This window comes from Panulirus ornatus, chromosome 40 (genome assembly GCF_036320965.1).
Source record: "Panulirus ornatus isolate Po-2019 chromosome 40, ASM3632096v1, whole genome shotgun sequence".
In the NCBI taxonomy this organism is placed as follows: domain Eukaryota; kingdom Metazoa; phylum Arthropoda; class Malacostraca; order Decapoda; family Palinuridae; genus Panulirus; species Panulirus ornatus.
The window spans coordinates 15,048,748-15,070,203 of record NC_092263.1 but is presented as its reverse complement, the minus strand read 5'-3'; the positions used below and the strand labels follow the sequence as shown (position 1 = coordinate 15,070,203).

The window sequence follows — 21,456 nt, the reverse complement described above, 5'->3', positions numbered from 1 at the left end:
AGATGCAACACTCCTTCGTTGATTCCACGTCGCCGACTATAGGATACTGTGAGGCTGGATCCTGAGGGAGCAAAGCGCTGGTCAGATGAGTGTGTCACTCAGACATACCTGTGTCCTCAAGATCTGCCATCAATCACATCCTCCCTCAGTGCGTTTGGTTTTCGTCATTCATCCTTTTCTATTGTCTTGGCTTGGACGTCGGCAGCGATTCCACTTATAAAACATCAGTGCATTCAGCTATTCATCCATCCTTTTGTTGATGGATACTATAATCGGTGCCAACTATGGTTGGGGTAAAGCGCCACAGCTCTGACAGTGCTAGCCGAGTGATAGCTTGTGCCTTGAGTTAACCCAGAGGTGTCCATTTTAGAGACATGGCCTTCACTGATTTTGCCCGCGTCTGCTAAGATGACGATGAAAATGCCAGGGGACGTCATCTTCTCGCGATGCACGATGTCTTCAGAAATGATGCAGTGACAATCCGCTAACCATCGTGCTATCTGTGATATTCAAGGTTGCCTGAACGAGGAAAGACAGAAGATATTCAGCTCAATAGATTTAAGTCTCTTTAAAGTCGATGGGAAATATTTGCTCACATAATCTTCGCCACCTCTATCGCCAATGGCAAACCACAGACAAAAAAAATTGCATTTGGAATATTATAGATTCCTCGAGTCAGGATCATGCTGAAGAGTGAATCACGATAGGCCACAGCTCTCAGTGCGTGCTACAGACGAGAGGCACTATATTGCACCAGCCAGAATAGAATCAACCAGACTACACAGGAAAGAGATGGTAAATCAACAAGATGTGCAGGCAGTAATGATGTCTCATTCACATACCTTACTGGCTCTGTGTTCACTATCTGCATCAGTCATGCAATACTTAATCACTGTGATCGCTTTGATTGATCACAAGTGAGAGATTCACAGACTGAGTTGAGAGAGGAAATTCAAGATGATACTTGAGGAGCTGGAGAGCTTAGTGGCAAAGATGTTTTCTCTGTCGCAAAAAAAAATACGGAGGCTTCTTCTCGCTTTCCTAGAGACTTGTAGTTTCCCCTCCTCCACCAAATTTGGTAGTGGTGGTGGTGGTAGCAATGGTGGTAGTGGTGGTGGTGGAGAAGAGGACAGGGAGGAGTTTGTGGATCTGTAGGTGGATCTATTGGTGGAAGTACTCCTATCCCTGCAAAGGGATGTCATGATGGATTAGGAGGTGGATCCAAAGGAAGAAGTTACTCCATCCCTTCTGGAAGCGAAGATGGAGGATTTAGAGGTGGATCCATCACAGATGGCTACTCTCTTTCTTCCAGAGTGGAGCCAGTGGATTTCAAGGTGGGTCAAGTGAAGGAGGATAAGCTAGTATATTTATTAGTGGAGATGGTAGATCTTGAGGTGGATTCATTAGAAGAGATCATTCTGCTTCCGGTAATGGATGTGGAGGGCTTGGAGGAGACCTCTCTGCTCCTTCTAGAAGTGGAGGCGGAGGACTTGAAAGAGGAGATTGATCTGTTCCAGATGTGGAGATGCAAGACATGGAGGAGGTTACTCTGCGCTTATTGTGAGTGGTGATGGCTACGGCAGCGGCAGCTCTTTAGGAGGCTCCTTTCTTGGCTCCCTCTTCAGGAGGCTATTTACCCCCATGTAGCTATTCTGCTCCTTTGGTGAAGACTCTGTAAACTGCAGTTAATCCTCCTCATCCTCCGGCGGAGGCGAAATTTCCAGCATGTGAGGAAAGTAAGCAAGCCAAGTCTGCTCTTCATTTGAGTGTGGGAGAGAGAGAGACATCGCTTTCAGCGTGGGCTTCTTCGGGTCTACCCTCAGAATCCCTATCGTTACGGTAAACATCGCGAGAAGGATGCGATACTGCATTTATCGTATCTAACTCTTTATATTCTTGATTACACAGGCGATACCATCCTCAACCCTATGTCCTTCTTCTAGTCATCTCGACGTGTTTGTTAAAAGCCTCTTTTGAAAGGTCAAAAATGTCTTTTAATTATCTAAGAATAAAGAAAAGATTTGAGAAGTGCTTTCCTTAAGTGATGTGACAGTACTTGAACGGATGTATGAACCTAAATACCACATTACAGAGATACCAGCTGGTACATTTGCTTATTACAGTTTTGTTATGGCTCGTATTATCAATAGAAATATTTCCTGTGAAATTATCTACGAGATAACCAGCACTGAAAAAGGTTATAATTTATTTGTCACAAGTGTCTTTTGTTAGATTTAAGGGACTTCATTTTTTACATACCAACATACCATGAAAAGTAATTCTCGAATATATATATATATATATTTTTTTTTTCTTTCTTTTAAACTATTTGCCATTTCCCACGTTGGCGAGGTAGCGTTAAGAACAGAGGACTGGGCCTTTTTTGGAATATCCTCACCTGGCCCCCTCTGTTCCTTCTTTTGGAAAATTAAAAAAAAAAAAAACGAGAGGGGAGGATTTCCAGCCCCCCGCTCCCTCCCCTTTTAGTCGCCTTCTACGACACGCAGGGAATACGTGGGAAGTATTCTTAATCCCCTATCCCCAGGGATAATATATATATATATATATATATATATATATATATATATATATATATATATATATATATACATATATATATATATATATATATATATATATATATATATATATATATATATATATATATATATATATATATATATATATATATATATATATATATATATATATATATATATTGTCCTACATAATGATGGAACTGACCCTTCTTAAATTCATTAGACTGTTATACAAAACTGAGACTTGGCAAGATGTTCTTCAATAACAAGTTGCAAATTTTTGAATGCAAACACTTCACTAGGTAAGTATATGGTAATAGATATTGTACAGTCGTGTACTTAGTGTTCTTAAAGCTAGTCAGCTGCCGCTGGGCTAAGATATTGATTTCGGGAGATTATAACAAATCCAATTGCTCATAAAATCTCTTGATTTTATCTTTCCTTTCTCTTTTTTGCGATCGTATTTTGTTCTTGACACAACGCCTCTACTTCCGGGGGTGATAGTAACCACAAGGACCATGAAATATATTTCTCTCTTCCTTCCATACCCTTTCAGTAGGGGATGTCAAAAATGGTCGACATAGGATATACCTATTTTGATCCTATTTATCACCAGCTTTGGGTGGGCGACAGAGTGTTGAAATCTAAACATTTCCAGTCTGACCTCTCCTACTTTCTCCACGTTACTGACACGCACATATAGCAAGTTTTTCTCTGATGGACAAGTCAGCTTTTTCAAAGAGGTATATTTTGCTTCCTGAAAGACATTCCATGCTTGCCAAAACCTCCACTTCTTGCCTCTGGTGTGAAACGACAGTGAGGAGGAACAAACGCCAAATGTAACAACAGAAGTGATAGTGGTTCTTCCAGAACTGGGAACCACCGTCTTAGGTCAATCCCTCAGGTGAATGCTGACCACATCTCAACGGTGAGATCGTGGAAGACATACACCGCTACCTTCGTCACCTTTCTGCCATAACCACTGAAGATGACATCACGATAACTCTCCATGGTAACGTACTCATCATACGCAAGTATATACTTACGTTTAGCCTCCTCGTGGTCTATAAGATAACTGAAACGTATATAAGACGTCCCTATAATCACACTGATATCTTCCTTTTATCAGAAACCGATGTGATGTGAGCTGCAAGAATCCTCAGTCATCTCCTATTTATAGACACATAATTTCAGGAAACTGCTTAAGATTTTGTAGACTTTTCTGGAACCTACAATCATTCCTCTTCAATTCTAGCTCTCCTTCTCAGACTTCGACTCTGAGATTAGAAAAACAGGTCAGTATGTATAAGAAATAATACATGATACTGGGTATTTTTCATTTCAGAATTCATCAATTGATACAGTAACTTCAGAAGCATAGTGATTGAATGTTCTTGTTAACTCCTGACGTCTAGAATTATGTAAGAGAACCTAAGTAACTCTAAATGCAACAGCGTCTGTATCACGTCTACTGAGACATGATATAAGGAAACGTGGGACCAGATGGCGTTATCACGCCGGATGACTTTCTGGATAGGTTTACGACTATTGAGAGACATTTTTGTTTCCAGAAACAGGATCCAGATCTGTCTTCAGTATCTTGAAATCCATTCATAAATGTTCTTGACTGACTCTATATTTTTTTCCACCCAGTTGACTTCAGTTTCCCAACGCCTTCTGCTGCCAGTGTAGGATCGAACCCAATGCGCCGAGAGAATTTGTGGCTCTTGTCTGAGTTAATGTTTGGTCTTTATTGCTTGAAGAGCACGTAACTTTGCTTATTCTTTCCTCGGCTGAAGTGTTCACATCCTTTCTCTTTCTCGGAGTGCGTTGCATCTTATTCTTAAACGTAATCATAGAACTGATTATATTTGACGTTGTTTCTTCTGAATCATTTTTATTTCTTTTTTTCTTTATGCATCGTCACAACCAGTCATCTAAGGTACGATAAATTTGGCAAAGCGTGGACAGCTTGGAACCAGGAGATATCTAAGACAAAATGTGATTACTAATCCTGTAAAGTTTAATTATCTGTTGAATAATAAAAGACAGCAGACCACTAGTGGTGGGGATTTTCGAGAGAAAAGTTGTGTAGGAAATGTAAGCCATTTTGATAACATGTCATATATGGATGTACCTCTCACCTTATTCAAGAGGCCTACATTGATATTTCTAGTTTCTTCATATAAATGATTGACTTCTTATGCAAATACAAGTCATTCGTGGCAAAACAAAAAGTGTTGTTGCCGTACATGTGTCTAGAAGTCAAGTTAGTATTTACAAGAAGAGAAATGTACTAGAAATAGCTCCCGTTTCTGTAAAAAAAAAAAAAAAAAAAATGAACAAAAATCAGAGCATCGTCTGATAGTAACCAAATGCTAACCTATTGAACTTAAACCTCTATGAAATCTACATTCGGATCCACAAAATGAGTTCAGAAGGTTATATCCTCCCCCTCTCCCTTCTTCAAACGTGTCATCTGTAGCTTACTTTATGTAAATCATGAAGTTTTGGTTCCTCCAGATGAGTAGAAGATAGTGTTTGATCCCCCGCAACAAAAGGCAACAGACAGCGAACAAGGACGATCATTGAGTTCAAATCTACAAACTTTTGCGATCACAACTGCAAAAGAAGGTGCACATATATATACATATATATATATATATATATATATATATATATATATATATATATATATATATATATATATATATATATATATATACTCGCAAATTTTTTCTTTTTTTTCCCTCTTTTGCCATTTTCACAGTATATCAACAAGTCTTTTGGACTAAAGAACTTTAAAGGTTGTGCAATTATCTCCAAACGCTTGGTTGATACACTACACTTAGCCCGGACGCCACCTTGCAAAAAAAAAGAAAAAAGTGATAATAATAGTAATAGTTAGAATGTTCTCTGTCAACAAAAAGTAAGCACACAAGATAGCAGAAACATTGTAATAAGTACAGATGCAATACCAGTTTTCATACGATGAAGAAAGTGTGAAAAAAGTCACCTAGGATGATTTATTCATCCCAAATATTGCCGAGAGAGAGAGAGAGAGAGAGAGAGAGAGAGAGAGAGAGAGAGAGAGAGAGAGAGAGAGAGAGAGAGAGAGAGAGAGAGAACAGAAAAGCCTTGGAGTCTCTCTGAGGAAAAGAAACATTTGTTTATCAAATCTATGACAAATCTGTGATTTCATCACCCACAATGCAAACAGTGCCTTGTTGGTAATCTCGCAGGACACATAGACCATCAGAACTGGCATCTCCGCTGAGCACGGATACATATCAGACATGGACTTCTCCTGTTGCTGGTGTCTTGGTCGCCTCTCTGGTGACAGATAATAGTTCTGCTGTAATCCTTGTGGTATATAAACCTGTCTAATGACATCAGTGTTCTACCTCTTACATATACATCCTTAACCTTTATGGTAAGTTTTGAGGACCTTCTCATGTAATTTGTCTTTCTAAAACGTAAGATTTTCATGTCTGTGTTCGCTCAGTCTCGCCAGCGACATAATCAATGAGGGATGCCCTCCTTGTGGGTCACGCGAAAGCACCGCAGCTTTGGATGATAAAATCATTGGGCGAATTATCCTCTGATCTTCTCTGTCAGTAATCGTCCTGTCGGAGCCAGTGTGTGAAACTGTGGCTCATTGCCCTTCATCTGTCGGGCGGAGTCGTTTAACAAAGGTTTAAAACGTTCTGCCGTCCTTAATAAACAATACTAAACTAGTTGGTGTATATCTTTTCTTTTTTCATCACACATACATCCTCTCCAAGTCTGCTGGACTTCAGACGATTTAACCAAACAGGAGAGATAGCGTTGTTTACATCTTTGTGATGTGTTTCGTTATCCCTTCTCACAATGTCCATAAAAACGAAACCATCAGAGAGGGGATCTAATATCTGCAAGCTTTTTTGAACTGATAAGGAAAGAGAAATTATTTTTTGCATTGCTTGAATTCTTGAATGGACTCCACCTCAACTTGCAGTGAAAGGCAAACCTTCTGCTTTACGTTGTCATCGCCACTGTGACCTCTACCGCCGCAAGGCAAAAATGTTCAAACAACTGAACTCACCGGAAATAACTTAAATTTCCTCAAATTAGGACCGACGAGAAGTGCGAATCATGACGCGGGTCACAGCTGTCGCCGCTTGCTATAAAAGGAAGGCAACAGCATATCGCACCAGCAAGAACAGGCTCGACCTGACAACGGGAAAGATGGTAAGAGACAGAAAGATCTACAATGGTGACGATGCTTGTGACACACAGAACGAATCTCTGACTGACTTGACCTCTTCATGACGCAAGAAGTTCTGAGATGGTCATATGGTGACCTCTTCATGATGCAAGAAGTTCTGAGATGGTCATACGTAATCTCTTCATGACGCAAGAAGTCCTGAGATGGTCATATGGTGACCTTCATGACGCAAGAAGTCCTGAGATGGTCATATGGTGACCTTCATGACGCAAGAAGTTCTGAGATGGTCATATGGTGACTTCTCAAGCAAGATGAGTTTGAGACGCAGCTTAATGATGAGGAACAACTTTAGATTCTAAACTCGAACAAGAAAAACATAGGTATATCTTACGATGTTTTCCTTCTATTACAGAGAGGAACGATCCTGGGTCTTCATGTCGCCCTACTGGTGACTTCCTGCTTCGCCTCCTACGGTAGTGGAGGAGGAGGAGGAGGAGGAGGAGGGCATGGTGGAGGAGGTGGAGGATTCGGAGGTGGATCGATTGGGACAAGTTATTCTGCCCCATCCAGAGGCGGAGGTGGAGGATTCGGAGGTGGATCGATTGGAAGAAGTTATTCTGCTCCCTCCAGAGGTGGTGGAGGTGGAGGTGGAGGATTCGGAGGTGGATCGATTGGAACAAGTTATTCTGCCCCCTCCAGAGGCGGTGGTGGAGGAATTGGAGGTGGAGGATTCGGAGGTGGATCGATTGGAACAAGTTATTCTGCTCCCTCCAGAGGTGGTGGAGGTGGAGGATTCGGAGGTGGATCGATTGGAACAAGTTATTCTGCTCCCTCCAGAGGTGGTGGAGGTGGAGGATTCGGAGGTGGATCGATTGTAACAAGTTATTCTGCTCCCTCCAGAGGTGGTGGAGGTGGAGGTGGAGGATTCGGAGGTGGATCGATTGGAACAAGTTATTCTGCCCCATCCAGAGGCGGAGGTGGAGGAATTGGAGGTGGAGGATTCGGAGGTGGATCGATTGGAACAAGTTATTCTGCTCCCTCCAGAGGTGGTGGAGGTGGAGGATTCGGAGGTGGATCGATTGGAACAAGTTATTCTGCTCCCTCCAGAGGTGGTGGAGGTGGAGGATTCGGAGGTGGATCGATTGGGACAAGTTACTCTGCCCCATCCAGAGGCGGAGGTGGAGGATTCGGAGGTGGATCGATTGGAACAAGCTATTCTGCTCCCTCCAGAGGTGGTGGAGGTGGAGGTGGAGGATTCGGAGGTGGATCGATTGGGACAAGTTACTCTGCCCCATCCAGAGGCGGAGGTGGAGGATTCGAGGTGGATCGATTGGAACAAGCTATTCTGCTCCCTCCAGAGGTGGTGGAGGTGGAGGTGGAGGATTCGGAGGTGGATCGATTGGGACAAGTTACTCTGCCCCATCCAGAGGCGGAGGTGGAGGATTCGGAGGTGGATCGATTGGAACAAGTTATTCTGCTCCCTCCAGAGGTGGTGGAGGTGGAGGTGGAGGATTCGGAGGTGGATCGATTGGGACAAGTTACTCTGCCCCATCCAGAGGCGGAGGTGGAGGATTCGGAGGTGGATCGATTGGAACAAGCTATTCTGCTCCCTCCAGAGGTGGTGGAGGTGGAGGATTCGGAGGTGGATCGATTGGAACAAGTTATTCTGCTCCCTCCAGAGGTGGTGGAGGTGGAGGTGGAGGATTCGGAGGTGGATCGATTGGAACAAGTTATTCTGCTCCCTCCAGAGGTGGTGGAGGTGGAGGATTCGGAGGTGGATCGATTGGAACAAGTTATTCTGCTCCCTCCAGAGGTGGTGGAGGTGGAGGATTCGGAGGTGGATCGATTGGAACAAGCTATTCTGCTCCCTCCAGAGGTGGTGGAGGTGGAGGATTCGGAGGTGGATCGATTGGAACAAGTTATTCTGCTCCCTCCAGAGGTGGTGGAGGTGGAGGATTCGGAGGTGGATCGATTGGAACAAGTTATTCTGCTCCCTCCAGAGGTGGTGGAGGTGGAGGATTCGGAGGTGGATCGATTGGAACAAGCTATTCTGCTCCCTCCAGAGGTGGTGGAGGTGGAGGATTCGGAGGTGGATCGATTGGAACAAGCTATTCTGCTCCCTCCAGAGGTGGTGGAGGTGGAGGATTCGGAGGTGGATCGATTGGGACAAGTTACTCTGCCCCATCCAGAGGCGGAGGTGGAGGATTCGGAGGTGGATCGATTGGGACAAGTTACTCTGCCCCATCCAGAGGCGGAGGTGGAGGATTCGGAGGTGGATCGATTGGAACAAGTTATTCTGCTCCCTCCAGAGGTGGTGGAGGTGGAGGATTCGGAGGTGGATCGATTGGAACAAGCTATTCTGCTCCCTCCAGAGGTGGTGGAGGTGGAGGATTCGGAGGTGGATCGATTGGGACAAGTTACTCTGCCCCATCCAGAGGCGGAGGTGGAGGATTCGGAGGTGGATCGATTGGAACAAGTTATTCTGCTCCCTCCAGAGGTGGTGGAGGTGGAGGATTCGGAGGTGGATCGATTGGAACAAGCTATTCTGCTCCCTCCAGAGGTGGTGGAGGTGGAGGATTCGGAGGTGGATCGATTGGAACAAGCTATTCTGCTCCCTCCAGAGGTGGTGGAGGTGGAGGTGGAGGATTCGGAGGTGGATCGATTGGGACAAGTTACTCTGCCCCATCCAGAGGCGGAGGTGGAGGATTCGGAGGTGGATCGATTGGAACAAGTTATTCTGCTCCCTCCAGAGGTGGTGGAGGTGGAGGATTCGGAGGTGGATCGATTGGAACAAGCTATTCTGCTCCCTCCAGAGGTGGTGGAGGTGGAGGATTCGGAGGTGGATCGATTGGAACAAGTTATTCTGCTCCCTCCAGAGGTGGTGGAGGTGGAGGTGGAGGATTCGGAGGTGGATCGATTGGGACAAGTTACTCTGCCCCATCCAGAGGCGGAGGTGGAGGATTCGGAGGTGGATCGATTGGAACAAGTTATTCTGCTCCCTCCAGAGGTGGTGGAGGTGGAGGATTCGAGGTGGATCGATTGGAACAAGTTATTCTGCTCCCTCCAGAGGTGGTGGAGGTGGAGGATTCGGAGGTGGATCGATTGGAACAAGTTATTCTGCTCCCTCCAGAGGTGGTGGAGGTGGAGGTGGAGGATTCGGAGGTGGATCGATTGGAACAAGTTATTCTGCTCCCTCCAGAGGTGGTGGAGGTGGAGGATTCGAGGTGGATCGATTGGAACAAGCTATTCTGCTCCCTCCAGAGGTGGTGGAGGTGGAGGATTCGGAGGTGGATCGATTGGAACAAGTTATTCTGCTCCCTCCAGAGGTGGTGGAGGTGGAGGTGGAGGATTCGGAGGTGGATCGATTGGAACAAGCTATTCTGCTCCCTCCAGAGGTGGTGGAGGTGGAGGATTCGGAGGTGGATCGATTGGAACAAGTTATTCTGCTCCCTCCAGAGGTGGTGGAGGTGGAGGTGGAGGATTCGGAGGTGGATCGATTGGAACAAGTTATTCTGCTCCCTCCAGAGGTGGTGGAGGTGGAGGTGGAGGATTCGGAGGTGGATCGATTGGAACAAGCTATTCTGCTCCCTCCAGAGGTGGTGGAGGTGGAGGTGGAGGATTCGGAGGTGGATCGATTGGGACAAGTTACTCTGCCCCATCCAGAGGCGGAGGTGGAGGATTCGGAGGTGGATCGATTGGAACAAGTTATTCTGCTCCCTCCAGAGGTGGTGGAGGTGGAGGTGGAGGATTCGGAGGTGGATCGATTGGAACAAGCTATTCTGCTCCCTCCAGAGGTGGTGGAGGTGGAGGTGGAGGATTCGGAGGTGGATCGATTGGAACAAGTTATTCTGCTCCCTCCAGAGGTGGTGGAGGTGGAGGATTCGGAGGTGGATCGATTGGAACAAGCTATTCTGCTCCCTCCAGAGGTGGTGGAGGTGGAGGATTCGGAGGTGGATCGATTGGAACAAGTTATTCTGCTCCCTCCAGAGGTGGTGGAGGTGGAGGATTCGGAGGTGGATCGATTGGAACAAGTTATTCTGCTCCCTCCAGAGGTGGTGGAGGTGGAGGATTCGGAGGTGGATCGATTGGGACAAGTTACTCTGCCCCATCCAGAGGCGGAGGTGGAGGATTCGGAGGTGGATCGATTGGAACAAGTTATTCTGCTCCCTCCAGAGGTGGTGGAGGTGGAGGTGGAGGATTCGAGGTGGATCGATTGGAACAAGTTATTCTGCTCCCTCCTCACTAGGCAGGAGACGGTAGATTGACTTACATACCGCATTCGTCTCATATGTGGTCAATAAGAATGCCATTCACATGTATCTATTCTCCATCCCAACTCAAGAGGAACAGCTGGGAAGAATGGTTGTCCAAAAAAAAAAAACCTTAACCTAACTTAAGACCAGTTTGAAAAGTTCCTTTTTTTTCACATCTGATGTAAAAGATCAGCTTAGGTTGGCTGATGCCAGATTATAAAGTCTACATGCAAACATTTCCAACCTTCCTCCATTTACTCTTCCAGTGGTAGTGGCTCAGTCTTGTAGCAGATCTCTCTACAGAAGACGTCTCTATTTTCCACTGATTGTAGCCGGCATTTCTCTTACACAACAGCCGCTGTTACCTCGGTGAAAAGCTTTTCAGCCTTGTCAGGCCCACTTCTTGCTGTTGGCTGTAAAGGCGTGATGGCGTCACACAGCAAAAACATGGAAGGAAGGAAACGCGCCAACGGGAAAGACCCAAATTACAGCAGTTTCATCAGCTGAGGTACACCTGAAGCCATTCCCTTTTGCTGAACGTTATCCACAGATTCTTAATAGCAACATTGTCTAAACTACACCCTAAAATCATTACTCTATTGCCGTCATGTCTGCCACCGATTTCTCCCTTCGACTTCTATCCAGGGTTAAATGCTGGAGATGTATAAACATGACTGCATCAACCTCTTTGTTGCCACAATACAACAACCATTCTTTTTTTTTCTTTTTTTGTCCTCTGGAAGAGTAATGAGCTTGTCTTCCTGTTTAAGCACATTTATAATATTCACATTAACAGGTATGAGTTGCAAGAAATTGATCTTGTTTTCATGTCATCTTTTTTGTTTGCTTTTGTCTAAACAACCTCTCCAGTTCCTGAGATCTCTGTTGGGGGCCGACGACCATTCTTTCTCTTCCTGTTCTTCTAAATGTCGAGCCTGACTTCAGACGATTGTGCCAGTAGACAGCAAAGACTACATTCCTTACTGAGTACTTTTTGACTGTAGAGTATATAATGCCTAACATAATTGCCTCAGATAGTATACCAATCGATTGTTCTTTTAATTCCTAAAATCTAGAATTACTCCAAGGAGCCTCATCGACAAATAATGCAACATTTTCTATGTCACGTTTGTTCCGACACGATATAAAAAGACGTGAAAAAGACGTGAGAACAGTTTGTAATATCATTGTGCTTCCTTTTACAGGAATTCCATCTCTTTCCTTTCGACTATTAAGAAACCATTTTGCATTTAGCAATAAGGTGTAGGATTTTAACTCCATAATACCTTGAACCTCACTCACGACAGGCTTGTCCAGACAAGATCCACTGATTCTGTTCTTACCAACTGCTTCTGTAGGTTTAGGATCCCACATTTCACCCAGGGAAGAGCATTTCGATGCTTTTTGTTTGTGTATTTTCTTGGTGTTTATCGTGTGAACAGCGGATACGTTTGTCTGTACTGGCCTCTGCTTTCCATCACTGTATCAGACTTTCTCTCTCGGAGTGCTTTGTGTTCAAAGGCTGAAAGTGCGTTAATGGTAATACTGTATCAAGCATACATCCTTTTAAGGTGTTTTTGTTATAATTATTCCACCCTTGTGGGAGGACGGGGAGGTTCCCAAGCTAACCACAGCCTATGGACGGCTTGGAAAAAGTGACATCTGTGGCATGATGTGATAACATGTTGGAAAAAGAATAGTCTCTCTCTCTCTCTCTCTCTCTCTCTCTCTCTCTCTCTCTCTCTCTCTCTCTCTCTCTCTCTCTCTCTCTCTCTCTCTCTCTCTCTCTCTCTCTCTCTCTCTCTCTACAACGATTACCCGAGAGCTTCACGTCAAAATCTCATGCTTGTATCATGAGTCGAGAGATTGCTCAAAAAAATTTTCCTATGAGCCGCTCGACTCAAAAAAAAAAAAGAGAATCTAATTATGGTAATGTTGTCGTTGGCAGTAAACCACGAGGTGAACAATGAAATAGGAACATTGTTATCATTCTCGTGAGAGACACAAGGTAAAGGTGTCACTGACCCCAATCAAACTCAAAAGTTTCACCTTAAAATGAATCTTAAAAAAGTTTTTTTTTTTCCCACAGTGGAAGTTTCTTAATCTCTGTGCAATCTTTATACGAGCATTTTTCTTTGTTTTTTGTCCTCCTGTTGCAGTTCTTCGTACACCACTACTGCTAAATCATACAGGAAAAATACGCTTTATTACTTTTTTTTCTTGTGATTTAATGTGGCAACACACTGATACTGAGTGTCATAGTCTCATAAAAGTTCTTAACAGCTTCATATCACTCAAATATCCTTAAGGAAAAATAGAATCCTTTCCATGTTATGTTCTCTTCCTGATATTATATAATCATCTAATTCAGACCCTTATTTTCTGATATGTCCCTAATGCCAGCTATTAGAATCTAAATCCTTAGTCCCCCTTCCCAGGATAATGATGCTGGAATACCCTTGAAGAAAATTTTGCACACTAGCTGGTGATAAAGTCATTATAAATGCCAGGGCGATTTGGACGTGGATAGAGCATCAGATAAGCTACAGAATTATATTCTAATCACATACTTCACAAATGGTGGTTGACAGCAGGAATCTCTTTGCTCAAAGGAGAGAATTTGCCACGTAAAGTTTCTGATGACAGTTCACTGCAAGACGCACACTCAACCCTGCCACCTTCGTGACTTGATTAGCAAACCATTACTTCTGGTAGTTCCACTAGTACTTGTGCATACCAGGGGGGGGGGGGGTCCTTATCGGTAGGATACGCATTCCTCACTGACTAAGGCTATGACGAGATCTGATGTGGTCCTTGAGAGGTGCAATATGTGTGAAAAGACACCAAGATTCGAATTCTGATTACGTTGCAGATCAATAGAATGCTGGGGATGACGAGTTCTCTGGACTTTTATGTACTTTGTAAAATTTCTATTTCCACTTTCGTTCAGTTTTACTAGTGACTTTACTCAACCAGGGGAAGATAGCCATCTTTCATGGAGCCCGGAAGAGCAATGCAAATGTGGATTAAGGAATCATGTAAACACTTCAGCCTCCAGGCCTCCTATGTCAGTGTGGAGCAGGATGGTTCCTCCTCCTTTGGTAGTTCTACTAAAGAGTTCCTCAAGGATTTATACATCCTACCGTCTTTAACAAAGGCAAGGACTTCCTTCCTGTGGATCTCCCTACATGTTATCAAAGATACCCAGCCCTCGTCTGTTGGATTTAAGATTATACCAAAGCTACGTAGATAATATGGCGCTTATCATTGCCTGTGATATGCAGTGGCATATAACACCTACAGTTAGTTTGGATAACAAAACAAGAATATATTTTGCTATACATGAAGTCTTGAATGAGCTACGAGTCTGCTCCCAGTGAAAGGCAATCCTCTTGCTTTAACGTAGTCATTACCACTATGACCTCTAACGTCACAGGCAAAAATTGTAAGAACCAAAGAACGTACTTGAAATAGCCTAATTTTCTCAAATCTGGCCCCATGGGAATGCGAATCATGACGCGGGTCACAGCTGTCGACGCTTGCTATAAAAGGAAGGCAACAGCATACTGCACCAGCAAGAACAGGCTCGACCTGACGACGGGAAAGATGGTAAGAGACAGAAAGATCTTGTGTATAGCAGTGACAGTGCTTCATATATGTATACCTTTACTGGTTATCTCGCCCACTCCCGTCATTCACGCAAAGCTCAGGTCATCACATACTGCGTCTTAAAAGCATATGTAATCTATTCAGGCGAAGAAGTGATTCGAAAAGACAGTTTTAAGGTTTGATTCAAGACTGGAAGAAAATCAATTGGCATTTTTCTTGTTTTTACAGAAAGGAACGATCCTGGGTCTTCATCTCGCCCTGCTGGTGACTTCCAGCTTCGCCTCCTACGGTAGTGGAGGAGGTGGAGGGCATGGTGGAGGTGGTGGAGGATTCGGAGGTGGATCGATTGGAACAAGTTATTCTGCCCCATCCAGAGGCGGAGGTGGAGGATTTGGAGGTGGAGGATTCGGAGGTGGATCGATTGGGACAAGTTATTCTGCTCCCTCCAGAGGCGGAGGTGGAGGATTTGGAGGTGGAGGATTCGGAGGTGGATCGATTGGGACAAGTTATTCTGCCCCATCCAGAGGCGGAGGTGGAGGATTTGGAGGTGGAGGATTCGGAGGTGGATCGATTGGAACAAGTTATTCTGCTCCATCCAGAGGTGGTGGAGGTGGAGGTGGAGGATTCGGAGGTGGATCGATTGGAACAAGTTACTCTGCCCCATCCAGAGGCGGAGGTGGAGGATTTGGAGGTGGAGGATTCGAGGTGGATCGATTGGAACAAGTTATTCTGCTCCCTCCAGAGGTGGTGGAGGTGGAGGTGGAGGATTCGGAGGTGGATCGATTGGAAGATACTACTCTGCTCCCTCTGGAGGTGGAGGCGGTGGTAGCATATTCATAGGTGGATCCGGTGGATCATCTTACTCCGCTCCCTCCAGAGGAGGTGGCGGTGGAGGATCTGGAGGTGGCTCATTGGAGGAGGTTACTCTGCTCCTTCCAGAGGAGGCGGTGGTGGTGGTTTTGGAGGTGGATCGATTGGAGGAATCTATTCCGTTCATGCCGGAGGAAGTGGTGTTGGATTTGGAGGTGGATCCATTGGAAGACGCTACTCTGCTCCTTCTTCAGGTAGAGGCGGTGGCTTTGGAGGAAGGTACTCTGCTGGTTCATTTGGCGGAGGCGGTGGCGGTGCATTTGGAGGCGGACACATCGGGGGAGGCTACTCTGCTCCCTCCAGGGGCGGAGGCGGAGGTTTTAGAGGACGTTACTCTGGTGGAGGCGGTGGCTCCAGCGGCGGTGGTGGAGGTTCTTCAGGAGGCTCCATCTCAGGAGGCTACTTGCCTCCATCTCGCTACTCTTCTCCATCAGGTGGAGGAGGCTTTGGCGGTGGAGGCGGAGCTTCTAGCATGTACGGAAAATGAACACAGTAAGCCTGCTCCTCACCCCCTACACAGGAGCGCACTGCTATTCCTCACCACTTACCCTTCACTTACTTTCCTCCACGTTCAATATCTTTCCCACACTCAGGCAACTCTTTAAGATCTTCATCTTTTTTTTCTTCCTTGCGTTACTCTATCTATCGCAAATAAGATTATTTTTTTTTCCTCTATGAATCATGGGCAATGTTTTCCTCAAGCCGTTTTTGTGATCTAAGTTAGGTTGTTGGATGGTTGGTTGTTTTGCACTGATGCCCATCAACTGCCAGGGTCATTAAGGTCGTGAACGTAAGTTACATCCACCAACCGAAAAATCTTTCACTCCTTCTGATGCTAAAGATAATTCTAAGACCACATACACTCTCACTATGCATGTGGCCCATGTGATTTAGATATCTACTTCATCTATCATCATTCTGTACTGAAGACATCAGAATTCCTTTTTAATTCATCAACAATAAAAAAAAGTATCCACATACAACACTTGTATTGTTTATAACCTGTCATAACAACTAGGCCTAGTTGCATGTACTAATATGTACATAACTTTACCTGGACCTTGCACTGCTTGTGAAAGACAACTGAAAAAGGAAATTATTTTGGACTTTGCGATATCACACAAAACTAGTTTCAATATCTTCCAGGTATAGATGACTTCTCCATGTCTTATGTCAGCAGTAAAAAGATACTTCCTGTAAAACAGTTTTCCAAATGGCAAGTAAAAGAGACCAATGTTACATTATTTCTTTTGGCCATTTGCGAGTTTTTATATTTAGAGAATTGAGGTCAACTTATTGAAAAGCAGAAGTGGAGAAAGATTTTCTAATTCGGACCAACAAAATGGCTACTTGTAGAACTGTTCTTGATGAGGTTGCTATATACCAGACAATAGTTGTTTCTAGTTATAAACAGCTGCAGACAAAATCATTACTGACCCAGTTTGTCCACAATGACTAAATTTAGCAATGAACGTTTTAACCAGTTCTTTGGTTAAGATTATTCCATTATCTTAGAATTTGAAATAGATGCTATACTTGATAATTCTCAAATAAACACATTATACGTTTTCCATATCATTATCTAGTATCAGAATAAAAAAGTGTAAATATTTTGGTATTTTCTTTTATGATAAATGTGAAAGCAAGATGATATTAACTGTTTGTTGCATCCCATGTTCTACTGAGGTACCATCGAACCTCAACTATCTAGTGCACGTGATGTGGGAAATCAGGTAATAACGGTTGCTTTGCAAAATATTCATCATGTCAGACTCAAACAGATAGGTTATCTCTCCCTTGGCATCTTCCCGCTGCCTGTTTGCATGTCTACAGAGGTGTTGTTGATCACAGATTTAGTTACAGAGGCTACGTAGAATTCATTGAAGGAATATACATAAATTTCGTTTTTTTTTTTTTCTTACTCTTGATAAACGAATACACTTCGTGTAGGTTTGATAAATAGACGAATGTCATATGCACTATGAGCTTTTACAATTCTTTAGACAAATGATCTTGTCACTGATAGGCCCCCCACCCAAAAAAAAAGAAGAGGGCTTTAAAAGCTTAATGTTTATGTGGGGTTAAATACTCCAAGGTCTTTTCTTCTTTGTGCTTTTCAATGATGGCTTGCCAAGCATCTCATTTGAGAATTCAATATTTCTGTCACTATAATGCATTATATATTCATTTATCTACACTGTCAATTATTTGCCATATATCAGATAAATTCACGAAGATCTCTCCTTCCTTGTGCTTCTAATGATAGCTTTCCAAACTAGTCTCTGGTGTAGGAAATGAATATCATGGGGCCCAGCAATGAGCCGTACGGTACGCCACTTGTCACGTCAAGCCATTAGGAAGCCTCCATGTTTAATACCCTTCTTTGCAAAGTATCTTGGTGACCGAGGACTTGTTCGTCGACCTCTCCTTATGTTAAAAGGCAAGAATTCATCCTGACCAGTTGAGTTATCTAAACCTATATATATATATATATATATATATAAATATATATATATATATATATATATATATATGATTGTGTGATCTGTCACTCCTCTTGCAATAATTGCATGATGTACCTTTGCTCTAGTAACTTTCTTTTTCTGATTGCAGTTGCACAAATGGTTTTGGCTCGGATCCTTTTTTTATTGTGATTGCAATCATTATTACTTTTGCTTCAGTAAATTCCTTGTTCAAAACTTATCTAATCTAGTTATTATTGGTTAAACGCTTATTGTTATTTTAAGGAGCTTGATTTTGTAATCAAATAAATGTTATTGTTTCCCCCGAGTTTTGTGATTGTTACATAAGAATATAAGATTAAAAACAGATATCAAAAAATCAAAAGTAAAACGTTACAGTATGTTCCACAACCTCTGTATACAACTGAGACACAGAGACATATAACCTAGACAAAAGATGTCGTATTCAGTCATCTGATATGAGAGTTCCTGGTTCATCAACAGTAACAATCTTGTGTTTTAGACTCGAGTTGATGTCATAAGAATATAACCCTTCAATATCTTTTTACACGGAGGTGGTGTTGTAAGAATCTGGTAGTGACTCAATCATAAACATCATAAAAGAATATTCATGTTGAAGGTTCGAGCACGTGACAAGAATAGATGATGAATGTGAAAGTAAATAACACAGAGAGGCCAGGGCGAGAAAGGATATGCAGTGGACGTCCAACAAAGAGATAGATGGAAGACACTGACGCTTGCGTCTGACGCAGAGGATGAATGTTAACGCAAAGGAAGGAACAGCATCTTCACACAGATCCATAGCATGTAATTGTGATTCTAACAGACCAGACAATAGTATAAAAAGGAAGATAATGATGATAAATACTGTATTCTGTTTACTTTTTTATTTTCGTTGGACGAACTTGTCTTCCATATAATCATATTCAGTTTTAAAAAGATATATATCTATAAATCTCCATAGAAGTATATACAACCATTTCACAACAGGTTGTACAAAAAAGAAAACTGACGTTGTATATATATATATATATATATATATATACATATATATATATATATATATATATATATATATATATATATATATATATATATATATATATATATATATATATATATATATATATATATATATATATATATATATATATATATATATATATATATTCATATATTCCCTGATAAGAATGGTGCATACATTTGCAACAGTTTGTGATCATGAACACAAAACTAGGTCGGCTAATTACACTGGCCAAATGAGTAGGATCAGCGGCAGGACGGATCCTACAGGTCACCCAGGGTCAGAAGGATGATCATGTTGACCCTGACCGACGCCGGAGGGCAAGCAGGGCCAAACCTGAGGGCTCCTCCGGGTTAGGCAGGCTTGGCACGGGCAAGAGGGTGCAAGGTAAAGTGCCCTCCCTACATTGTCTCGCTATCTCGACACAACCCACGAAAGATATTTTGTACTGAACTTCCTTATCTGCCATACATGCTGGAGGCGCCGCCTCTCCCACTTGGCGAGATGGGGATCCAGCTACCGCCTCCGGAGGAGCCTCCGTAGCCACCGCCTCCACTACCGCCTCCGGAGGAGCCTCCGTAGCCACCGCCTCCACTACCGCCTCCAGAGGAGCCTCCGTAGCCACCGCCTCCACTACCGCCTCCGGAGGAGCCTCCGTAGCCACCGCCTCCACTACCGCCTCCAGAGGAGCCTCCGTAGCCACCGCCTCCACTACCGCCTCCGGAGGAGCCTCCGTAGCCACCGCCTCCACTACCGCCTCCGGAGGAGCCTCCGTAGCCACCGCCTCCACTACCGCCTCCGGAGGAGCCTCCGTAGCCACCGCCTCCACTACCGCCTCCGGAGGAGCCTCCGTAGCCACCGCCTCCACTTCCTCCTCCACCTCCGCCAGACGAGGACCCACCGCCGTAACCTCCACCAGACGATCCACCTCCATATCCGCTACCGCTGCCTCCTCCACCGACGGACAGTGTGGATATAGAAGGTGGGAGGTAGCCCCCTCCGATGGACCCACCTCCCCCAGACGATCCACCTCCGTAACCTCCACCTCCGCCTCCTCCTCCTCCACCACCGGATGGAGCAGAATATCCGCTGCTAACAGTGGGGGTGGAGTAACTTCCTCCGATGGATCCACTTCCGCCAGATGAACCACCTCCGTGGCCTCCACCAGATGATCCACCTCCGTATCCTCCGCCTCCACCTCCTCCTCCACCACCAGATGGAGCAGAATATCCAGTCGTTATAGGGGGAGGTAAATAACCTCCTATGGACCCACTTCCACCAGAAGATCCACCTCCATAGCTTCCACCTCCACCTCCTCCTCCACCACCAGATGGAGCAGAATATCCAGTGCTTACAGTGGGGGTGGAGTAGCTTCCTCCAATGGATCCTCCTCCACCGGATGATCCACCTCCGTAGCCTCCACTGCCGCCTCCACCTCCACCTCCACCACCAGATGGGGCAGAATATCCACTGCTTACAGTGGGGGTGGAGTAACTTCCTCCGGCTGATCCACCTCCACCTGATGATCCACCTCCGTAGCCACCGCTTCCTCCTCCACCTCCACCAGACGATCCACTTCCGTAGCCTCCACCTCCACCTGATGATCCACCTCCGTAGCCGCCGCTTCCGCCTCCACCTCCACCAGACGATCCACCTCCGTAGCTTTCACCTCCACCTGATGATCCACCTCCGTAGCCACCGCTTCCGCCTCCACCTCCACCAGATGATCCACCTCCGTAGCCTCCACCACCTCCACCTGATGATCCACCTCCGTAGCCGCCGCTTACGCCTCCACCTCCACCTAATGATCCACCTCCGTAGCCACCGCTTCCGCCTACACCTCCACCAGATGATCCACCTCCGTAGCCTCCACCACCTCCACCTGATGATCCACCTCCGTAGCCGCCGCTTCCGCCTCCACCTCCACCAGACGATCCACCTCCGTAGCCACCACTTCCGCCTCCACCTCCACCAGATGATCCACCTCCGTAGCCTCTATCACCTCCACCTCTTCCCCCACCACCAGATGGAGCAGAATATCCACTGCTTACAGTGGGGGTGGAGTAACTTCCTCCAATGGATCCACCTCCACCTGATGATCCACCTCCGTAACCTCCGCTTCCACCTCCTCCACCTGATGATCCACCTCCGTAGCCTCCACTGCCGCCTCCTCCTCCTCCTCCTCCTCCTCCACCGCCAGATGGAGCGGAATATCCACTGCTCACAGTGGGGGTGGAGTAACTTCCTCCGATTGATCCACCTCCACCTGATGATCCACTTCCGTAGCCTCCACCACCTCCACCTCCTCCACCACCACCTGATGGGGCGGAATATCCACTGCTTACAGTGGGAGTGGAGTAACTTCCTCCGATGGATCCACCTCCACCTCCTCCAGACGATCCACCTCCGTAGCCTCCACCACCTCCACCTCCTCCTCCACCACCAGATGGAGCAGAATATCCACTGCTTA

The 21,456-nt window shown here is 45.0% G+C and overlaps 2 protein-coding genes across 4 annotated transcripts in view; one reads left to right on the top strand and one right to left on the bottom strand.

The window, feature by feature from the left end:
• The first annotated feature begins 14,513 nt into the window (after positions 1-14,513).
• LOC139761511 (uncharacterized) lies at positions 14,514-15,687 on the top strand. Its single transcript, XM_071685776.1, has 2 exons — positions 14,514-14,609; positions 14,838-15,687. Exons 1-2 carry the CDS (start codon positions 14,514-14,516, stop codon positions 15,447-15,449), a joined length of 708 nt encoding a protein of 235 aa, XP_071541877.1. The 3' UTR covers positions 15,450-15,687.
• Positions 15,688-19,301: 3,614 nt separating this feature from the next.
• Positions 19,302-21,456, bottom strand: part of LOC139761453 (uncharacterized) — a 4,194-nt gene continuing 2,039 nt past the window's right edge. The window contains exons 2-3 of one of the 3 annotated variants that reach the window (XM_071685679.1): positions 20,755-21,456; positions 19,302-20,718 (exon numbers count right to left, since the gene is read on the bottom strand). The exon at positions 20,755-21,456 is cut by the window's right edge and continues 1,543 nt beyond it. In XM_071685679.1, coding sequence (XP_071541780.1) covers positions 19,445-20,718; positions 20,755-21,456 — 1,976 coding nt within the window. In that variant the 3' untranslated portion in view covers positions 19,302-19,444. The other 2 variants (XM_071685680.1, XM_071685678.1) reach the window with 2 other exon arrangements.

What these genes read in the sequence shown, in the direction of transcription:
- LOC139761511 (XM_071685776.1), top strand. Translation starts at nt 14,514, where the DNA reads ATGACGCGGGTCACAGCTGTCGACGCTTGCTATAAAAGGAAGGCAACA. An exon ending in ACCTGACGACGGGAAAGATG is followed by an intron (nt 14,610 to 14,837) that starts GTAAGAGACAGA and finishes TTGTTTTTACAG; the next exon opens with AAAGGAACGATCCTGGGTCT.